This window comes from Limanda limanda, chromosome 12, assembly GCF_963576545.1.
Source record: "Limanda limanda chromosome 12, fLimLim1.1, whole genome shotgun sequence".
Taxonomy (NCBI): domain Eukaryota; kingdom Metazoa; phylum Chordata; class Actinopteri; order Pleuronectiformes; family Pleuronectidae; genus Limanda; species Limanda limanda.
This window is the reverse complement of record NC_083647.1, coordinates 16,187,893-16,210,631: the sequence shown is the minus strand read 5'-3', so window position 1 is coordinate 16,210,631 and position 22,739 is coordinate 16,187,893. Positions and strand designations below refer to the sequence as shown.

The 22,739-nt window shown below is 41.7% G+C and overlaps 2 protein-coding genes across 2 annotated transcripts; one reads left to right on the top strand and one right to left on the bottom strand.

Moving 5' to 3' along the window:
- Positions 1–182: 182 nt before the first annotated feature.
- On the top strand, positions 183–22,516 carry LOC133014929 (Fanconi anemia group M protein-like). Its single transcript, XM_061082145.1, has 5 exons — positions 183–936; positions 1,086–1,258; positions 2,045–2,122; positions 2,227–2,385; positions 22,346–22,516. Exons 1-5 carry the CDS (start codon positions 243–245, stop codon positions 22,514–22,516), a joined length of 1,275 nt encoding a protein of 424 aa, XP_060938128.1. The 5' UTR covers positions 183–242.
- On the bottom strand, positions 5,120–15,183 carry soul3 (heme-binding protein soul3). The gene is made up of 5 exons (XM_061082233.1): positions 14,934–15,183; positions 9,468–9,562; positions 7,736–7,877; positions 7,404–7,587; positions 5,120–7,295 (listed from the first exon to the last, which is right to left on the bottom strand). The coding sequence occupies exons 1-5, from the start codon at positions 15,181–15,183 to the stop codon at positions 7,127–7,129; spliced, it is 840 nt and encodes a 279-aa protein (XP_060938216.1). The 3' UTR covers positions 5,120–7,126.
- Positions 22,517–22,739: the final 223 nt, after the last annotated feature.

Genomic DNA, 22,739 nt, shown 5'->3' with positions numbered 1-22,739 from the left:
AACCGGTTCAGTATTTAGCTCAATTTATCGCCGTAAACACAGTGAAATTACAGATTTACGGTAAAAACTGTATTCAATTGACCGAAATTACTCCAGAATAGGACCGTTGTCATGTACGTGGTGCTTTATTTTGGAAAACTGTAAGCGGAAGTGACCTCGCGTTTGTTGTATATTGGGTTTGTGATGTTGCTGCTCCTCACGTGTCGCTTTAAGTTAAAGTTTTTCGCCTCAAGTTCACAAACATGAGCTCCGGCTCCAACCAGAGGACTCTGTTCCAGACCTGGGGCTCCTCCGCGCCCCAAAACAAACCCGCTGCACCGAGGAAAGATGGCGTGAAAGCCGCTGGACGGCGCAGGACTACCCCGAGCAACTCCTCCCAGGTCCCCGCAGCACGTCCTCCTCCGAACCCCCTGTGGACTGAGGTGGGTCAGGGGTCCTCACACCCAGTGAGGACCCCCGCAAGGACAGAGGAGCCCTGTGCAGAGGAAGATGATGATGATGATCTCATGGTGGTGGCTGTCTACGAGGCTGAGAAGAGCCTGCGACTTGACAATGCGAACTCTCCCCAAGATGACAACCCTGCAGGAGCAGAGGTCAGTACCCGGTCTCCAGACCCCTCAGCCGGGCAGACATACCCGGAGCTCCCCGGCTTTGACAGCTCCTCAGCCAAAGTGTGGATCTACCCCACTAACTTCCCCCTCAGGGAGTACCAGCTGAAGATCTCCGAGGCGGCCCTGTTCCACAACACACTGGTGTGTCTGCCCACTGGTCTGGGGAAAACCTTCATAGCCTCGGTGGTCATGTACAACTTCTACCGCTGGTATCCATCGGGGAAGATCGTGTTCATGGCCCCCACCAAGCCCCTGGTGGCCCAGCAGATCGAAGCCTGCCATAAAGTGATGGGGACCCCACAGGCCCACATGGCTGAGCTGACAGGTATAACATGTGTTAATGTATCAAATGCAAACATCAATATTTGTGGACTCAAACACTTCACCCACCACCTCTATCGGCATAGTGGATAATTTTTGGGTGAACCATCCCTTTAAGGTATAACTAACAGAACAGGCTCTACCTACCCACAGGCAGCACAGCAGCCAAGCAGAGACAGGAGGTGTGGAGGTCCAAGCGCCTCTTCTTCCTCACCCCTCAGGTGATGGTGAACGATTTGTCCAGAGGCACGTGTCCAGCTCAGCAGGTGAAGTGTGTGGTGATCGATGAGGCCCACAAGGCGCTGGGCAACCACGCTTACTGCCAGGTACGCACGCTTCCCACTGATGAGCTCAGCTTTCCTTTCTGTTAACTGTCATGTCAGTGCTGACTATATTATTGTTGTATTTTACTCTCAAAGTCCAATTTCATAGTGAACCTGAAATAAACTCACGTGGAAGTGATAGTTCTTCTTCAAGTAAACCTCACTCTTGAAGTTTACATGTTGTCAAACATCTGTGGAAGCTGATGTCAGACTTATGGGGCAGATTTTAACGATCCATCCAATATCTATACTTCTTAATATCCAGAATTTATCAGTGGGAAAAGCATCTTGAACTCATTGTGAAACTTTTATTAATATATAATAGGATTGGGTGATGTTTGCCAGTGAAGCTTTCCCTGTATCCCTCTAGCATATATTTTTATGCTACAAGACCATTGTGGAAAAATGTAAATCAATGGGCTGGACTATCTACTGGCAATAATACAGAGTATAGTTTTTTTCATCAATGTAATTACTTACTTTAATTTGTCAGATTTCTCTTTCGTTTGTTATCAATTCCACCAGCTCATGTTAACTTTCTGGTTACTTTATCATGAACAGATTCTTAATTGGTTTTCGAGAAAATGCACTGCACTATGATTTAATGTTATATTGGGAAATAAAATGACACATACCATATTAGAGGACTTGAGCTACTTGCCAACTTGTGTTTTTGTTGCAGCGATGCCTCCTCAGGTTTGCATTGATACACTTAGTTTATTAAATCTTCTGTCCATTTATAAATGATGCCGGTAATGTCCTCTACTTACTCTTCTCTCTGAAACTCAGGTGATCAGACAGCTCGGCAGCCAGACTCTGCAATTCCGCATCCTGGCCCTGAGCGCAACCCCAGGGGGGGATACAAAGGTAAAAAGAATCTACAGTTATTTTATTGTTTTTTTGTCTCTCTCGTCTAATGTGCTGTAAACAATAATTATTAAATTAATTCCTCTTTTCTTCCATCCCTGCAGTCGGTGCAGTCGGTGATCTCTAATTTGCTCATCTCCCACATCGAGCTGCGTTCAGAGGAAAGCCCCGACATCCGGGCCCACTCCCACCAGCGCAGCGTGGAGAAAGTGGTGGTTCCGCTGGGAGAGGCCCTCTCTGTTCACCAGGCTCGCTACCTGCAGGTAGGCCCACACCATGCAGCTTCATATTAAGCAAAAGCAAAAGCAAAAGAAAACACCTGCATTGTCAGTCCAAGTTTAGAGAAAATAAATGGCAAGAATCAGCAAGAATTCAAAGTTGAACCTTGAGTATAGTCCATGATTCAAACGTTCCCCTGTTGGATTTACCATTGTGACTTTTGTTTTTTTGGTGCTTTGCTGCCACTTTGTGGTTAGTGTTTGCTGGATTCTGCTCTGAAAAATAATTTTCCCTGTTTTACACGTCTTCCCTCTCACTTAATTGGTTGTAAACTGTGAACTGGTGCCAGATGAATTGATTTGACTCGAAAGCGACGTCCTGTTACATTTGTTGTTGTAGCTCTCTGTGTTATTAGACCACTTGGATTATTAATGCACCCTGCAAACTCTCTCTCTCTATATATCTCTCTCTCCTCTCTCTCTCTCTCTTTCCCCCCCCCTCCCTCCATGGGTCGGTGCACCGCCTGATGTAGATTGTAAACGTGCAGCTACACTTTTAATCTGTCTCAGATGGTTGGGCAGCTGGAATGTGACGCCTGCATTCGGGAGTTTAGACCTGCTTTACATTCTTCCCTCCTGTCTGATTCCTCTCGGATCATTTTGTAATAATAGTGGGAGCTCGTCCTTTTCACTCCGCGGTCGCTCTGTCGTTTCATTGTTTTTTCACCTTCTCTTCATGTTACCTCCAGACTGGAAGGTGTCTGCGCCCTGCTCGTTAACCTTCATGTCTCTCTGCCCTCCCGTAATTCGACCAGACAGATCACAACACAGATATAACGTGTGCTCAGGTGTAAAATGAGCATTACTGTCGTTATTCAGGTGGAAATTAATGATTGGTGAGAAGATTGGAAAAATGAGCCATTCATGCAGAGAGGTTATTTGGGATTAGATTTGTGTTTTTCCTCCAGTTTGTGGCCTATTTTATCACAGCCATTATAGAGGAATTAGTGTCTGTGCATACAATCACTAAAGTAGCCTCAGCATTCTGGTTTTGATTGAGCGTCCATTGATCGAAAGTTCTTTTTATGTAACTAAACATATCCCCATGCCTCCGATACCGCCGATAAATGCTGGGTCAACTTCTTCACCTTTCTAAAACAGAAGTTGCTCTGCACTGCCACTTGCCTGTACTGTTTTCAGATTGGCAAAGAAGTAATTTCCCATCATGTGGCTTAAGGGTTCAGTGTGTAAGATTTAGGTGAAAGGATCTATTGGCAGATTTTCAATATAAAATAATCCTACTTATGTTTTCACTCGTGTGTTTCATTTAAAGTGTACAAATTGTGGTTTTGTTTACGTCCTTTTTTAAGTTTTGACGTCACACTAGATCATAAAAGAAGTTATAATTGTTTCCAAAGGGTTGAACCTGAGCCAGACCAAATAACATTGCTATCAATCGTCATTTCCATACAGCATACCGCTGTTAAAATATACGTTTTATAAGTTCTCTTCATGAATGCACTGTTATCGGCCGAGGTCCCGATATTGGAGACAGTAACAGGAGGGAGAAAATGGTTTCTACATGCAACTAGGTCAAATGTTTCCAACAGTGTACTGAGGTATGGTTAATTTTACACCCTGTGTTGTGTTGTAATGGAAACAGATGTTGTAACTTAGAGCTTAAGTTGCAGCTGTATTCAGTGGGTATTGAAAACAAACACGTTTTAACACATACGTTCCATATTAATGCTGTCACACATTTATTATTTATTCTCTTTCTCGTTTTCCTCTCGCCTCTTCATCAGATACTGTATACAGTGTCCTGTACTGTACAATGAGCATCACTATAGAGTGTGTTTGTGTCGATCATGTGAGAGGTCGTCATGTTACTGTGCTCCGGTAACTGAGCACTGGCTCTTCTTGTGACATGGGTAACACAACATGTCTCCAAACAAAGGAGGGTGTGGTCCCTTATGGTTTGACACATTTGATCCCTACACACGGATCTGTCTGAGCTACGCTCGTCTCTGCTCTGACACTGTATTTCAGTCGCTCTAATGTTTGGCGAAAATAGAGTGAAAGACAAAACGGGTTATATAAAATTTGATTTTTTACCATTATTTTATATTCATATGTACTATTTTATAAAGGGCCCGTATAAAGATCAAAATATTTATAGAACAAGCTATTGTACACAATTACAACCTTAAAAAAAAAATATATTGTATTGCTGGAGGTTCTTTCTTTTTTTCGTTTATTTTTACAGGTTTGTTCTTCATTTTCGCAGACAAACTCTCAGGCTGCTTTATGTACGTACTTCATTGTTTCTCTTTTGGATGAAACAAACTATGATTCACACTTATCGTGCAATCATCCCAGATTGCAGGGCCACCAGGGGGCACCCCAGTTGGCTCACTAGGAGGGGCCGCTCTGTTTTCATTCATATTTTCTGCCAGTTTTGTGAAGCTTTGACTTTCGTTAACCAATTTCCGATTTGAGTAATGTGTATTTTCAAAAGAGGTATAATGAATTCAAATATAAAAACCCATTTCAGCTTTAGGGCGAACTTTTCTCTTAAACCTAAGGCTCAATGTCAAATTATTATTAGTATTATATCATGCTATAAGCAAGTGCCTGTTAAAGACAAATTTAAGAAGACATATTTAATAAATGCTCTTCGACCCAAGAAGGTTAATAAAGACTAGGAAGCTAAAACCCCCTTTTTGTTTCGAACATGTGTGTTGTGTGTAAAAGTCCAATAAAATCCAGGATCACAGTAGATTTTTCAAAAGACAGGAGACAAGCACATTTTTATTTAACAAAGAAAACCACAGTAGCTCTTGTTGTTGCACTTGAACGTTCACAGTACTGCACAGTGCACACGTTTGCAAAACACTAAAAAAAATTAAGCAAAAGAAAAAAGGGAGAAACAAATTAGATCCTCACACTTGATGTTCCCATATAACCAGGCTCTTAAAAGGGAGAAGAAACCTACATGTATCATGGCTTTGTCAGTGTTTGCACACTACAGTTGTCACAGAGCATCATATTGACGCTTTAATCATTACATCAAAAATAAATTCTGTTTTGGACTGTAAAAGGAACTTTCCCAACTCCAATATAAACGTTCTTCTCTGTCAATTTACAAGTTTGTTGTTTAAATTAGATAAAGCAAGATTTCTCTCAATTTGAGTTTATTTTTTTTTTATTTGACACATTTAATAACATTTTATGTTGCTTTCTTTTTTTTTTTTTTAAATGCTCACACAAATAGGATTTGGTGTTAGTTGACTTCCAGTTAAATTTCATTGGCACCCAAGCAGTAACTGAATTTCCAAAGCAGAAACATTCTTGTATTACTGTGAGCTCTCGGTGTAGCTGGTTTGATGCTTTTGCATTCTTGATTTTTTTTCTTTTTGCATGTTACTGGTACGTTTTATTTCAAAATATAGCAAAGATAAACATACATCTTTCACTTTGTCTTCTTATATTGATGATAGAACATTAAATACAGCTTGAACTAAAAACAGAATTCAATGGCTGTCTATTTAGTAAGAGTATAATCACAGTAGAGGTATTCTTTGTGCTCTAATTTTCTTGGTAACACTGTTCCTACTCAGAAGCAGTGGCATTTGCAATACAGTAGTGAATGCATACTCACTAACATTGACACACAGTAGCAATAAAAAGAGCATGATAAAGAGGTACATATTTATTCCTGTGTGTGAATGTGCCTTGAAGCATGAGGAATGCATTGTTTTCTCTGAAGAAAAGAATGTACATATAATAAGTACTTAATGATTGTCATTCAGCAGTAGGATCAGTGAGTGTTTCAGCATTTGGTTTGGTAGAAGTGTTGCCAGAAGTGTTGCGTTTGTCCTCGCCCTCTCTCCCTGTAGCTATACATTCATGCACAAAAACACATGACCACGTTACATTCACGTGTGCGTCGCCTACATTGTTGTCAACTTATTGTGTGTGAGTGTATTTCTGGTTTAAGCCACCGGTTCTGTTCCCAACCCACAATACCTGCAACTGAACACACCCTTAAAAAGGGCTAGGTCAGAGGCCCAGGAACTGTTGTGACTAGCTTGTTTTTGCTGGTTGTCTTGTAAGTATTGCACTTATTGTTAAAGCAATAGTGTAGTGAGTTTATATCTGTAGTCGATCAATAGTGTCGGAGTTGAAATCAATTCAGAAAGCCTGAGAGCGACAGAGAAACATTTTTTTTTTGTGAATAGAATTTCACCCCATATGACAAGACATTGTAGCATTGCAACAAACAGAAAAGGGGGTATTAATAAGGCTGCATATCCACTGGGAGCCTGTTTCCGCAGTGGGAGAAAATAAAGACATGCTGCTGTTACATCTTTCTCTCGATGGTTACTATGTTCAATGAGTGCTAAGAGCTGAAACTGTTAGAGCGACTATAACGAGAGAGCACTGTGCTTAGGAAAGGTTCTAGTCATCTCTGAGAGAGCGGGAGATGAATGCTACACTATGTCCATGAGCGGATGGCAGTGGTTTAGTTCAGCTGTTAGAGGTAAGATGAGGACATAACTAAATGAACGTGACTGGAAAATTCCCTGGGGTTTGAGTAAGGTTTGAGTTTTCCTTTTTATATCAAGACTGGACTGCTGTGTAGTGGGATGGGCTGGTGGTGGTTTCACGTAGCAGTGGTGGGTTTTTGCACCTGAGGCTGTAGCTGGGTTGGGGGCAGTGTTAAGGGAGTCTTTATTAGGCTCAAGGTCACGGATACAAGGATGCTGCTGCGTCCTCCCGTACCTCAGCGCTCCAGGAACCAGATCTCGTTGGAACGGTTGCTGTGGGCAGGGTTGGTGTAGCCGGCCACAATGAATGAGTCGTTGACACACAAGTTGGGAGTGTCTAGCACCTCTACCATAGCGTTGATCTGGTAAATGATGGTCACTTCATTGGTGGGACCGGTGAATGGCCTGGAAGCAGAGAACACAAGCTCACTGTTAATTGTCATTGCTGATTATTAACGTGAGGAGGGACTGAAAATAGTGGAGCTGGCCATTTTCATTTCACTCTTTACTGACCTTGTGTACACCACAGTGATGGGCCAGCTTTCTATGATGATCTGGCTGTCCTCAGGTTGTGGGGGCTGGGCCTGATGCTCAATAGGAAGGTAGTACGCCACGGTGACGTCATGGGAGATCTTAGAGTGGGTCTGATCTGTGCGTACTATCGTCACGATGGGGAGCGTCATGCCCAGGTAGATGCCTGCATGGAGAAAATAGCAGATGTCATCTCTAACGGTTGGGGATGAGTTGAAAAAGTGTTGGTTTTGAAATGTTGTCTATAAATGAAAACACAGGAAAGCCGGGATTCAAAAGGCCGCTATGATTGCACGAGTTGATTGTGGACTTACCTAGAGCATTCTGCTTGCAGATGTATCTCATTATCTTCATAAAACCATAACAGATGCTCTGTTCGTAAGTGTCCTCATGCATTGTTATACAAGCCCAGTGACCCTTTTCATAGTGGCGTTTCTCGTAGAGCAGTTTTCCGCACTGAAAAGGTAGAGATGAGAGACAGAACGTAAACACTTGATGCAAACTGGGTTGAATTGAATTAAGTATCTTTATGAAACAGGTTTACTGTAACATTCTGCAAATTGTTCTGTTCTAAGAGGAGAGTGTTTTTTTAAAAGGTCAGTGAATGTTCTGTCTAATGGGAAAATAATTAGTCTATTAAACTTATGAACACTTGTACCACTCACATGTGGTACACTGTGTCCACAGCATATTCAAAAGGCGTAATGACAGAGTCTTAACTTGGTGTCTCAAAAATAAACATCATGACTGCTGCGCACTCACTGGAAATTACTAGTGCAGCAGGAAACTCGAATTGTTGCCGCGAATAAAGCTTTTCGCACCGAAGTTACATTTTTTTTCCTATATGTAAATGCTCCTTTTCACACCAATATGCTAATTATGCCGGCAAATGTGCCAAATACATATCATCCCTCCTCTACTGCACTTTGCACCAAATTGAAAATATGATGGTCAACCTCCCTCCGTCAACTAAATAGCCAAGATTGTGGCTGTTGAGTGTGAGAACTGTCCATCATTTTACACACGTGTTTAAGTCTTCAGAATAGCAAGAGTGAGTATGGAAGTTGGTAAATTGTGACCTTTGAACTAACTCTATTTGGACAGCCTACATTTAATAAATGGTGTAACGTAATTGGTAACTGGTTTAATTCTGTAAATGTATCCCGTTTGAAATCAACAAAACCAGCAAGGTTTACGTACTGACAATATTATATATTTTGCTCTACGGTTTTATTCGGTTATTTCCCCCCTACAGCTCAGGTGTATGACCCACTGATTCTGTACCGTTTGCCAACCACGTGCTTTTCCTTTTAACCAAGCACTGTAACCTGCTCCAAGAATAGAGTGCCATGATTGTCCTTTGTTCAACCGGGGTGTCCAGCCAACTTTTAATGGACTAATTAACTCAGGTTAAACCAATTAGCCCTCTTTATTTATACAGTCCCCTAAGGAGTTTAAAAGGCTTTGTGTTGAGTCACATGATCATCTTGTCAAAAATAAATAGCTGCGCCATACGCATACAGACGACCTTTGTGTTGATCGTAGACTGACAGAGATTATGGTCGTGTCCTCGCTCTAATGTTTATCAAGAGGCCTGATCTATTTGATGTGTGTGTGTGTGTGTGTGTGTGAATTAGAGGGTGTTGAAAATCATGGCGATGCTAGACTAATGTAATATAATATGTTCATGTACAGGTAATGTATGACATCAAACAAGTTCAATCAAATTTAACTGGAATGGCTGAAAAAAAAGAGTTTAAAAATATTGAATCTCATCATAACGTTATTTCTTTCTGCTTTTTGACTTATGTAGCTCAAAGTTGATTTTTATGGGCTACTGCATTTGGATATTGTGCATTGCTGAGAGCTTCTTACATCCAGCAGTTGATTGTTCTAGTATTCCAGTCAGATAGATCAGATAGATCTTTTCAAAGATTGGCTTTTTATGCAAGGTCTTAATTTGCAGATCTAGCCCCAAGTGCAAGGATAGTTGTCTGATCTTTTTCCTTTCCATATAAATGAAAATGTGCAGTAAAATTCAGATACCTTTTCTCTCTGTGCAAGCAGAGTGAATGGGATGTGTTCTCTGGTGCTGCGTCCTTCATTGTTGCTGGTCAGCTGCTGAATGGGTTCTGCCATGTCTGTAAACAGAGAGACAAACAGTACGTGGTCAGTTCAAACTGTCGGCCAAAAATAATGGATTGCTGTCTTGAGCAAAAACACATTTTTATTGTCTTGATGCGAAAAAATACTTTTGCCTCTTTGTTTGTTTACTGACATCCTGGTGTGTTTGTGTTGGACAAAGGCAGCCAAAACCATTTGTTAGGAATGAGATACCAACTTGGGCTGCTTGAGAGGGAAAGCAGATATTTTCAGACATTAAGAAAATGCAATAATGATTATTTTATTTTTGTTATTTGTATTGCCTTTAATGGATAGGACAGAGTAAGCTTGTGAAAAGGGGGATAGAGAGAGAGTGGGGGAAGACATGCATCACCTGTTTCCCAAATAATTATTCAAGAATCTAGTAAATACTGTGTTTTTTTGGGCTTGAATGTTAATACTTGTATTAAAGACAGTTTTCACAGGTTTTCGGAACATTGCACTTACTCCCATGCAACTCAGTTCCACTCACATCATATGCACAGTACCGTTGGAGTTCCACGTCTCTGTATAAACCAGCCTCACTTCCAGTAATCTGCTGGCAGGTGAGGTCTGTAGTTTGAGTGAGAAAAGGCTGCCAGATGGTTAGGCACACCACTGTTCCAGGATGTCGCAGAGAGTAATTGTTATTAAAGCTGATGGAGTGGACACTGACAGAAGCTGCCCAAGGCCAGATATAGACTGGCATTAACAGAGTGGTACCACAACAGCAGCCAGTCATAGCTGGGCTGTATTTTATATTCCTGCTATGTAGCTTCTCCCTCATTATCTAACCAGGAGGCATTTAAAGGTGTTTCAGATTAAATAACAGATAAAACACCAGCATTTTGTTCTGTTGTTGAAGTGACAAACACGGGGCACTCAAGGTAAACCCAATTCAATCACATTGTGTAACTCAATATCATTGAGGACAGCTGGCTCAGAGGAATCTGTGGTGTTTGGGTTATCAATATTCTGATCACGAACAAAGCATTGAGTTGCGGTGCGAGTGTATTTGTCTGAATTTGCTTAGCAGCATCTCATTAAATCAAGGTTACAATGCAAACTGTTGATTGAGGAAGTTGCTCGGGTGGCTAATAAGCTTGTACATTTGACCGTAAAACACAAGGTTCCTGTTAGCGTTCAGTTAGCTTCACTGAGAGTGACAAAGTTGTTAGCACACGCAGGCACGCACTGCATGCACATGAGCAGGCAGCACCCGACAGCAGCTTAGTGCTGTCTTACAGCGGTCACCAAGCCCAAGTTGACACATGCACCTGTTTTTATGTGTTGTTTTGGCCTGAAGCCACATACACGTAAAGTCTGGATCCTGTTCCACTAACCTGTTTTTTTTATTTGAATATAAGCAGCCTCAACAACTAAAGCATCCAGTGAGGTTTTCACTTTTCCCTGAAGACCATTTTTACCTCCGCTAGCACCACTGTCGAAGAAGATTGTTTGCTGTACAAACATCATTTATCGCAAAAATTTGGTGATAAACAAGGTTTTTAATTTCAGGGGAAATTTGGAGAGAATCCTTAGACTTTGAAATTCCATCTATGTTTAAACAGGAAGTTGCCTTTCATTTAGAGAGATTTTGTGCAAAATATGAAAGACCAGCATTGAAAAATAATGATGCTAAAATACATGCTAGAGCTGAAGTTTAGTCAAACAGCAGTAACCCTTGGCGCAGAGTTCAACTTTCCACAATAGGTAATGAGTGTGTATTGAATTTGTGGCCTTTTCTTATGTGTAACATTGTGTCTTGTCTTGCAGTGTTATGCACAGTTAAATACGTGTGTGGAAGTAGGAAATTATGTAAGAGCTACTGCACTACTGTCAATAAAAACACATCCACTCACACATGTACCAACTTTAGATACATTGCTGTGTAGACGAGCTTCAGGCAGGGACTTGTTCTGAATTAATTTGTCTCACAAAGTGCAATGGAAAATTGTCAGGATGGTCAGCATGCAGCCGAGTGGCGTTTTTCATTTGGCATGAGGATACTGCTCTTTAATTTGTCTGTAGTTTCTATGGTGTACTGAGGCACGGCTGTGGCTGAGGGGTAGAGTGGTCGTCCTCCAACCTGAAGGTCGGCGGTTCGATTCCCAGTCTGAACCATGTGCATGCCGAAGTGTCCTTGGGCAAGATGCTGAACCCTCAATAGCCCCCCATAGAATAACAAAGTGCTGCAAGTAGATGCACTGTATGAATGTGTGTGTGAATGGGTGAATGTGAAACTGTAAAGCGCTTTGAGTGGTCTTTTCAGACTAGAAAAGCGCTATATAAATACAAATCCATTTACCATTCTAAGCTGAAGGGCAGTTTGGTGCATCAAGTGTTAATTAGCACCCTTGGCCAGAATTTCTGGAGCGATGAATCCCATCTTGTTTTCAAGCTACGAGGGCTTCATGCACCCAGTTGATATCTGTCCTTTGACCTCCTTTTACTTTACAAAGAGCCCTTGTGGATATCCCTAGCAAATAATATCATCTTTGTTTCCAATAAACAGCTTTACTGAGAGGGAATGGAAATTGGAATCTGCTAAGGACTTGATTGCACCTCAAGAGTCAATTACAGCAGAGATGGCTTTTAAGCGTCCTAGATTTGCAGTCAAGACAAGACATGTTGCCATGGATACCGGTGACGAAAGTTGGTGGAATAAAGTAATTTTCTGTAAAAATTGTGGTTGTTAATGCAGCTCATACAGCACCATGCACTCGGCAGCTTGCAGTATTTGTGTATGACGGGCTGAACACGAACCCCGACCCTGCTCCACCTGACTCCATTCCAATTAGGGAGTTTACTGTAGCCAAGACCCGCGTTCGGAGTTACAGTTTGTGGCTCAGGACTTAGGAGCAGCAACCTCACTGCTAGTGCAGGCGAGGCAGCTAATCCCCCGGCTGAGTGACAAAGCCCCAGTGAGTGATTTCATACTAAGTCATCAATTAGTGCGGTGGTCTGAGGACGGGGGGTGTGTCAGTGTGTGTTTATTGAGATCTCATTGGGCAGAGCTGGACTTCAGATACCAGATAGATTAACCCGCCTAAAATGGAGAGGGGAGAATAAAAAAACTACATCTTCTTCACATTTTTATTTTATTTTATTTCCAGCATCTAAAAAGTATTAAAACCCAACAATTTCAGGAATTACCGAAGCAATAGTTTATGTTTGTATAGTCAATGACAGGTTACATGTAGATAGGGCTTCATGTTGAGGTGAGCCAAAAAGGTTGAAGAACTATGGCTATTACAATTAACATTTACCATTCAACATGTTGCAATAAGAAATAAGGCTTTTACATGTATTTGTCTTTGTAATATTTCCTTCAATGCAAAGTTAGATATCTACATGTGACCAATTTAATATCTACGTGTTTTGAAAACTGTGTTTTATTGCTTTGAATTGGAAATTAAAATGTGGATGCTTGGCTTATCACAATGGGTCCATTGTCCAGGTCTGTGTGCCTGAGATCTGTGATAAGTAGTAATTAATTAGATAAGGAAGTTTCCAGTGTCAAAACAACTGCTGATGCAGAATCCAGCTGTGCACAACCACTGGACTAGTGTGGAAAAGTCATACTCCTGAAGTAATACGTCAACAAAATCGATCTTTGAGTGAAAGCACAGAAATAAGTTTCACGTCTCGTGATTTCAGATACTTTGGAACTATTTGTCAAAAAGATTGCAGAGAAAGTGTTGGAATTGTTAGACTTTGGAGTCGACACCTGGAAATATCAAATGAGTTGTTTTTTAGGTTTCAGGATGAACATTTACTATTTATTACACTGTAAATAAAACTGTTTGTGAAAATAGAGGGAACACACCACAGACATATTTTTCATGCTCCGACAGTGATGCCTAGGGCTCAACCGCATGCTGAAGTCAGACTCGGACGCTAGACCGGACCAGTGGCCATCTTTTCTTTTCCGTCCAGTTTCCAAAGCAGTTCAATGTTGTGAAACCCGGACCACATTCCACTCAGCTTGCAATTAATAGAACACACATGCACCCTGACACACACAGACCCCATCTTCCCAGTGATAAGGATGTGTATGGAGCATACATCAGGCAAAATATCGTTGCATTCCTCCGTGATCCCTGTGTCATCCACATGAACGAGTAGATCAAGCAAAGTCTGATCCACCTTCCTATTTTTTTATTTTAACAATGTAGTAATCAGATCTGGGATTCTCTCTGATGTTCACAGGGCAATAATTGAACCTTTAAAGTTATAAATCCAGTCAATTAAAAAATAACAAAAACCTCATTCAATGCTGCCCCTGAAGCTGCAGTCCGAGACTGAAATAAAAAAACCAACATGATCCCAAATGTAGTCAAACAGAGCCCGCCATCATGGGAGGGGGAGTTTCCATCTTTCAGTCAATGTGACTTTACAAATTGTAGATCTGTGCTACCAGTGATGGTCTTATTGTACCATATTAGGCTAATATGCTTCCATGTATGTTTTGTTTTTCTGTGTTTTAGTATGTTTGGTGTGTTTGTGTGTAATTAGCCCCTGCATGTATTTATATTTTATAACACTTTTTTTATTTCAATGCTGCCTATCTTGACCAGGACTCCCTGGCAGAAGAGATATTGTATCTCAATATGTCCGTTCTGGTCAAATAAAGGATGATAAATACAGATGCTGTGAAGGTCAGTTATGGCTCTTTATGCATTTGTTTGGATATGAGCCAGATCTTGTTATGTTACTCCAACATTAACAGCACTACTGTAATATTATAATGTCTATGATACTGTGCTGTTATAGTGGAGTATTGTAATTTATGAGGTAAAATAGACAAATGCTTCCAGATTGGATCTGAGTGAAAGCTGCTCCTTAAAACCCTAAAATTCGAGCTTACGTGCAAACTAAAGGCTTATCCCACTATGCACTAGTGATCTCATGCTTTCTGTGCAACAGTGTTTTCCACTTTTTCAGACTTATTGCATTGATAATAATAAGAGGTATTTAACCTTTACACGTCTTTATGGAACCAACCAGGAAATCCCTCAGACCTTTTTTATATTACAGGCTGTCTAGATGCTGCTCTTCATTTTCCAGATCTGTGCTCCAAAGTTGTTTCGCCTTGTGTTCAATGCATGAATATGGATGTGTTGACCTGAGTGGAGAACGTGTGCCTCCCTGGAAACTAGGTCAGTGTGTAGGTTGGTGTGCCTTGAGGAAGTGTTGCTAAAGTAGCTGTGTGTCAGAAGCTCGTTGTTTGCCTGTTCTACTCACTTTATTCAGCGTGTGTGTGATAATAAGTCAAAGAAGACTTGCATGTGTTTGTTAGCCAACTACTCGGTCCGTGTTTAGCTTCTTGTTGTTGTTGTTTTTTTGGGTTTGTTTTTGTTTGTTTACCTTGAGCCACATCCACCTGGTGCCCCCTGGCCACGTCCTGCCAGTACTGCAGCATCTGGTCCGAGTCCTCGTCCTCCTCCATGCCCTCCGCATCGTCGTCCTCCAGGCTGGTTGACAGCTGCTCCTCGGAGAAAGACTCCAGGTCCTCCAGGGTGATCATGCCTCCTCGCTCGGGCCCGTCTACACCTCCACCTCCTCCTCCTCCACCTCCTCCTCCTCCTCCACTCATCTGGCAGCCACCTCGGTCCATTCCCCCCCCCCCCCCGTGAGACGAACCACAAACACGACTTGAGGCTTCGACTTGGAATCACTTGGTTTAAAAACAGAACCGAGCACCACCACGCGTGGATCGGAGCTGGTTTACGCCTCCGTTACTTTCCGGTCAAGCGAGCGGGCTGTGCGACGCTGTCCCCGCTGTTCCCGCTGTTCCAGCCATGCTCCCCGTCCCCTTGCTGTGCTCAACCCACAGGAGCCATGCTGCTCCGCTGCTTCGCTCCGTGGACTTTGAGGTCGTTCGGAAAAACAAACTGAAAGAGAAGAAGCGACTCTCTCCTCCTCTGTGCTCCCCTCGCTGAGCGGGGCAGCTCGTCACTCGGCGGCTGGAGCAGGAGGTGCCTGCGCTGTGTTTATAGGAGAGGAGGGCGGAGCATGTGACGCTGCGGCCTCACTCCCTCCCTCCCTCCTCCCCTGCTCCTCCAGACGATAAATAGAGACCTGAGACGTCCACCAATCCCCCCCACCACCTCCATCACTATCACCACCACCCTCATGAATACCTCCCACCACCTCCATCATTATCACATCCACCTTCATTAATACCACCACCTCCATCACTATCACATCCACCTTCATTAATACCTCCCACCACCTCCATCACTATCACCACCACCCTCATTAATACCTCCCACCACCTCCATCGATACATCCACCTCCACCAATCCCTCCACCATCACCTCTACCTCCGTTGATACCTCCCACCACCTCCATCACTATCACATCCACCTTCATTAATACCACCAACTCCATCACTATCACTTCCACCTCAATTAATACCACCAACTCCATCACTATCACATCCACCTTAATTAATACCACTACCTCCATCACTATCACATCCACCTTCATTAATACCACCAACTCCATCACTATCACTTCCACCTCAATTAATACCACCACCTCCATCACTATCACATCCACCTTCATGAATACCACCACCTCCATCACTATCACCACCACCCTCATTAATACCTTCCACCTCCTCCATCGATACATCCACCTCTACCATCACCTCCACCTACGTTGATACCTCCCACCAACTCCATCACTATCACATCCACCTTCATTAATACCACCACCTCAATCACTATCACATCCACCTTCATCAATACCACCAACTCCATCACTATCACATCCACCTTAATTAATACCACCACCTCCATCACTATCACATCCACCTTAATTAATACCACCAACTCCATCACTATCACATCCACCTTCATTAATACCACCACCTCCATCACTATCACATCCACCTTCATTAATACCACCAACTCCATCACTATCACATCCACCTCAATTAATACCACCATCTCCATCACTATCACATCCACCTTCATGAATACCACCACCTCCATCACTATCACCACCACCCTCATTAATACCTTCCACCTCCTCCATCGATACATCCACCTCCACCATCACCTCCACCTACGTTGATACCTCCCACCAACTCCATCACTATCACATCCACCTTCATTAATACCACCACCTCAATCACTATCACATCCACCTTCATCAATACCACCAACTCCATCACTATCACATCCACCTTAATTAATACCACCACCTCCATCACTATCACATCCACCTTAATTAATACCACCAACTCCATCACTATCACATCCACCTTCATTAATACCACCACCTCCATCACTATCACATCCACCTTCATTAATACCACCAACTCCATCACTATCACATCCACCTTCATTAATACCACCACCTCCACCACCATCACCTCCACCTCCATCAATACCTCCCATCGCCTCCACCACTTTCACCTCCACCTTCAATAAAACCTCCCAACACCTCCATCAGTACCTCCACTAACTCCACCAAACCCCCCACCACCTCCATCACGTCCACCTCCCCTCCACCAACCCCTCCAGGCTGAGCCCAGGTGGCAGCAATAACAACACTAGTATGTTTTTTGGAAAACATCCTTTGTGTGTGAGCGCAGACGCCTGTAGTTATTGTGACGCTGCAGCTATAATTCTATTTTCATGATCATTTTTTTCTCCTGTGTTTAATTCATAAATTGTTTTGGGAACAATCTCCCCGAGGAGGTCCTTGTGGTAAACGCCTTATCATCTTTCAAATCTCTCTCATCAACAGTAGATCTTACCTAATATTTAATGATTTCGTAACGTCTTATTTCCTCTTGCTTTGAACCTTTTGTCACCGTTGCCATTAGTGAGTTTAGTGCACTCGCAGTGTTGTAATATTATTACTTTCCACAGTTGCGTTTAAAGCTGATTTCCACCAATATTCGGCTATTAAAACACCACTAGTTTGCCCCAGGAGTGTGTGTTAATCATAATTTGATAAAACATTTTTTTTTTATTATATAGCCCCCTACGCTCCAAGGTGATCCTGGTGCTAGGGCTGGTTCGGAGTTGCTTCACCTTGTGAATCTTTTAAGAACCAGTTTACTATTCCATAAGATGGTGTCGCCATAGAAACACTTCATTGCGTCACTGTATTCATCACAGAATCAGAATCAAGGTTTATTGCCAGGTAGATTTTCACATACAAGGAATAAGCGGCGTTGTGTTTGCATTAGCAAAAATATCAAAAATAGGAAACAGATACACATTTTATAAACAGGAGAAAATATTTTGCAATATGAAAAATAGATATTTATATATATTTAGATATTTTTTGAGATTAATGCAGTTTGTCTGCAACACTTTGTTTCATGGAACAATTTTCCTTGATGACAGGACACCAAGTGGTAGAGGGGGGTGAAGAATGAGTCGGGGTATATGTGCATGTACTATAGACTGTATGCATTGACACATTTCCGCCTTTGTATGTACAACACGAGACAAAAGACCAACAGCAAAATACTGTAAAATACAAAATTTCTCTATTTTCTTTTTTTTTTTTCTCTGCAATTTTTATTATCTTTCATAAATAGTATCCTAATGTGAATAAAGATAAATGAATATTTTCCAGACAAATAGTAATGAAACAAATCTGAACTTGTCCTCTCGGGGACAGACTGATCGGATCTGGGTCACTGCAACAGCCAACCACCATGTTGCACCCTTCAACATGCACGTAGAGGGAGGCTGTTATATAATACTGTGTGAGTGTGTGTTTGTGTTTGTGTTTGTGTGGGTGTATGTATGGATGTCTATGTATGTGTATCTATGTTTGTGTGTGTGTGTGTGTGGGAGTCTCCCATGTATGCACACAATGTATACATACAAACACATACTCGGCATAATCTCCAGGGAGGTGGACCCAATGGCCCCCTGCATGGATGTATCCACCCGGGGGTCGTCTTTATCCTCATGTCTATTCCCTGTAAATCCACACAGACGGTTGTATTATCACATGATTTAACGTGATACGCTTTGAGATTCGAAATGAGACCCTTCATTTGAGCATAGCAACCTGCTTTTCCATCTATACCTGTATCCGCATACTGATGGCTAGGCAAGCTTGACCCCCCACCACATGCACATTTAGGTCCTCTGTATTGTTGACATACAGGAGGGAGAGTTCAGCTTAGTCTACTTTCAGTTATTAATAGCTGCCTACAAGCTTTTTTACTGATTCACCACGTCACTTAGCTCCATGCCCCCTCAACCAATCAGCTGCTGGCCCCTGCTGAGCATGCTCAAGCTGACGATGTTGTCACCTCTCCTCTCCTCTCCTCTCCTCTCCTCTCCTCTCCTCTCCTCTCCTCTCCTCTCCTCTCCTCTCCTCTCCTCTCCTCTCCTCTCCTCTCCTCTCTTCCCAACCCACATCATACCTCACTTTATTTGTGCAACAGTCTATTATCATAATTTTTACATTACCATTATTAGTGTTGACAAATACAAAATTATACCCTCTATCCCTGTAGTATTTGAAAGTGCCCCCCCCCCCCCCACACACACATAAGAAAACCAGGTTAGCTGTACCACTCAGACACAGGCTTCTGTAATTATTAACTGTGAAGGAGACGACATCAGTCCCTCTTTGCAGCACTAGGGCGTTCTTTACAGGGGGACGTTTTTTTAATCCCACTCAAGAATAATTTTGTTTTATCTTAAATTATGAATTATAAATAGTGATTATTACTAAGGTTTATAAAGCGATTATTCACTGGTAAGAAATACTAATTTAGAAAGTACTGGTAGACGAAAGCCAATGATTTACAAGCAAGAGGAAGTACCAAAGCTCCCGTGGACGAGATCAGTGTATTCGACAGGTGTCAATCTAAGTGTCAGAAACAAGTTAATACAGGTAGAGAAAGAACTTGTAGTTGTAGCAGTGCACAGTTTTGTGTCTGCACATTTTGTCATTTCATTCCAATTAGGCAAAAAACGCGACCTCACTAATCTGGTTGTTTATAATCTTATAATCTGGCCCTGAACGGAGTGCTGTACACACGTTCCCGTATTGTGCACCACCTGTCAATTAACTAGCGAGAGAGGAATGAGGGTTACTTGGTTTTTGTTGAATTTCTTTGGACCCGCTTTGCACTTTGTAATGTTTAGTTTTTTTCTTCTCTCACTTTGGAAATGTTAACCGCAACCACGAAAAATGTTGGCTGCGATCGGCACATTCAAGAAGATGTGTGCGGGTTGTTAGAAAAGGATCCTTCACAATAATTGATTGGATCTGATACCTTTGCCTTTTTGTCGCTCTCTAATATTTTGCCTCAAATCTAATGTTTTATGGTCTCAATTCATCTCGGAGCTGGTCAGTTCTGTTTCCAGGCTTTGAACACTCATTTTTTTGTTTTCCTGAAATGTCAAAGGAAAAAAATAAATGGGAAATTTATAGAGGCTGGTAGCCGTTCCGCTCTATTTCTTCTCCAGATTTCATTGCAATTCATCAAGTAGTTCAGTCTGAGCCACAGTGTTAGACGAAAGGAAAAATTACCCACATTACATTGGTGTCTCTAATACCAGGCTGCCAGTGAGGCTCAAATGAAACCAGTTCAAGTATTTAAGAGAAATAGGATGAACCCGTAGATTAAGCCATTAAACCTGCAGTGTTCATGTGTGAAATCATCATTGTTTCAGTCCATGCTAATTTAGATTCAGCTCATAATTTCTCACGTTGGTTCGTTGATGAAGAGGCAGTGAGATAAACATTTCCTTTCAGCAGCAGGGACTGTGGAACAGGTTTGAGGAGCATCTGCTTGTTGCGTCACAGGTTTTAATTTACACCTCAAGCTTCATTTTTCCATCTCAGCCACCCGACTCAAACGTAACCACTATCAAACGTAACAGAATGTAAACAGCTGTTTCAATATATAGTTTGGTTTAATCGCCACTCCTTCCTGTGGTTGTGAACACGTCTCATGCTGCATTCTGTACAATTCTGTGCAAAGCAAACTCCAGAAGCTGTCGGGCTCTTTTTTTAGAGTTCATGTCTGAAAACAGCTTACGACTGATACATCACGTAACTGAGGTGTTTTAATTGGCCTAGAAAGAGCACATCAATTGGAATATTTAAGAATAGAAAAATATTATTTAACCACAAGATAAAAATGAAAACATGGATTGAGAGAAAACAAAAATAGAGGTCGCAGCTTACATGCCTTTTGAAAGTACTACTCGTTATAGCTCTTGGTTTTCCAATATCCATTTTGTTAAATTAACTATTGTAGGTTCTGGTCAGGTCAGGAACATATTGATTGATATTAGAAATTTAATAAAAAAAACTCTCCATTTAGTCAAATAATCCTCTTTTTCTGTTCATATTCTAAAAGTTTTGCTGTGCTATATAAGTTGGTGAAGGTACTCCATTGAAAACAGTTTAAATGAAAAAAAAACTTGAAATATTTAGAATAATAACATTGTTCCTGTAGACTTTTTAAGCTCTAGTCAGTTCCTCACTTATTCAATTTATCTCCTCTGGAAATCGCCTCAAGCGATCTGTCTTCAGGCTTAAACCATATCATGTGTACTGAAAGGCAGAGCTAGGCAGAACATTTAGGGCTAGGTGATATAGCTGTTGATGTTTTCTGAAAGGTCAGTGGAATTAAACGTTGTTATATAACTCCTGGCTTTTGTCTTCATAAGCTGAGTGAGGCAAACTCCCATTTCACCTTGGAGAAACACACTCCGCTCAATATATTTTTTAAATCAGATTCTACTATTGATTATTGTCATTTGCTGTTCCACTGGTGATGGTGAAGGTGTTTAACTGTAAAAATTGTGTTGTGACATAATAGGTTAACAACAGCGCCTTTTATCATTAATGAAGAAAATATTGACAACTTTTCACTCAAATTACCCATTTCTATTTACAATTCTTCTTCTTCTTCTTCTTCTTCTTCTTCTTCTTCTTCTTCTTCTTCTTCTTCTTCTTCTTCTTCTTCTTCTTCTTCTTCTTCTTCTTCTTCTTCTTCTTCTTCTTCTCCTTCTTCCTCCCCCTCTCTGTCTTCTTCTTTGTTCTTCTTATTCCTATTCTCCCCATCTCTCTCCGTCTTCTTTCTCTTCTTCTTTTTCCATTTCTGCCTCATTTTCTTCTTCCTCTTCCTCCAGCCCTTCCGTCTCTGTGTTCTTCTTCTGTCTTCTTATTCCTCTTCACCTCACCCCCTCCTTTTTTTCTCCTCCTCATGCTTCCTCTCCTCCTTTCATCTTCTTCTTCTGCTAATTAAGTTTTGAGTCCATTTCATAACACAAAATAACACAAATCAAAACAACTAAATAGCCTCCTTCTTTTTTCCAAGCAGCCTTTTATTCTCTCTACTTATAGAGCAGCACTTCCACACGGCCCCAAATTGAAATTGTAATGACCCTTCCTCCCATTATCTGTGGTGCTGAGGATGAATAGATATTGCCAAAATTGGCTGTTTGATAAATTGCTTCTATCTCTCCTGCCATTATTAGGAGACAGGGAAAGAAAAAGAAAAAGCAAAAAAGAAAGAATCCAACACATAATAGCGTTATTCTGTGTCTCTGGCTGAAATAAGACGTCTATTCAAGTCTTTAATAAGAAAGGAACACATGGGTGTGTGTGTGTGTGTGCACACTGTTTCAGTCTTATGTAGTAAGGTGCTAGCTGCTCCCTCTGATGCATTACCCCTTAACACAGGAAATGGCCAATTACTTACCTGTGTTTGTGTGTTTGTCTCTCTGTGTGTGTTTGTGTGTGTGTATGTGTGTTGCTCTTCCTGACAGGTGCTGGAGAAATTCATGTCACGCCTGGTGCAGAACCGGGTGATGGCTCACAAGGACTTGAGGACTCTCAGCAAATACCAGCTCATCCTCGCCAGAGACCAGTTCCGCAAAAACCCACCCCCGCAACTCAAGGCACGGACCTGTGGCTGCTTTATGATTGGCCAGTGTTAATGTGACAAACTGTGTATTAAGTACCCCTGGTAGGCTGTTTTAGATATGAATGACAGAATTTTATTTAACTTTTAGAAGATACCATCATTTAAATTGCAAATGGAAATTCAAATTTGACTGCATTTTTAAATGGAGTAGAAACAGGATAAAGGATGATATTGTTACAGCTGATTTATTTCTCCAGCTTGTTCGGCACATTTTTGACCTCGGTCTCACAGCGGTG

Excerpts from the sequence above, each read along its gene's own strand:
- soul3 (XM_061082233.1), bottom strand. The coding sequence starts at position 15,183 with ATGGACCGAGGTGGCTGCCAGATGAGTGGAGGAGGAGGAGGAGGTGGA. Across the intron at positions 7,878-9,467 it reads TGCTTGCACAGAGAGAAAAG|TGCGGAAAACTGCTCTACGA; the intron begins GTATCTGAATTT and ends CTACCTTTTCAG. Across the intron at positions 7,588-7,735 it reads CTGCAAGCAGAATGCTCTAG|GCATCTACCTGGGCATGACG; the intron begins GTAAGTCCACAA and ends TTCTCCATGCAG.
- LOC133014929 (XM_061082145.1), top strand. The coding sequence starts at position 243 with ATGAGCTCCGGCTCCAACCAGAGGACTCTGTTCCAGACCTGGGGCTCC. Across the intron at positions 937-1,085 it reads CCACATGGCTGAGCTGACAG|GCAGCACAGCAGCCAAGCAG; the intron begins GTATAACATGTG and ends ACCTACCCACAG. Across the intron at positions 1,259-2,044 it reads GCAACCACGCTTACTGCCAG|GTGATCAGACAGCTCGGCAG; the intron begins GTACGCACGCTT and ends TCTGAAACTCAG.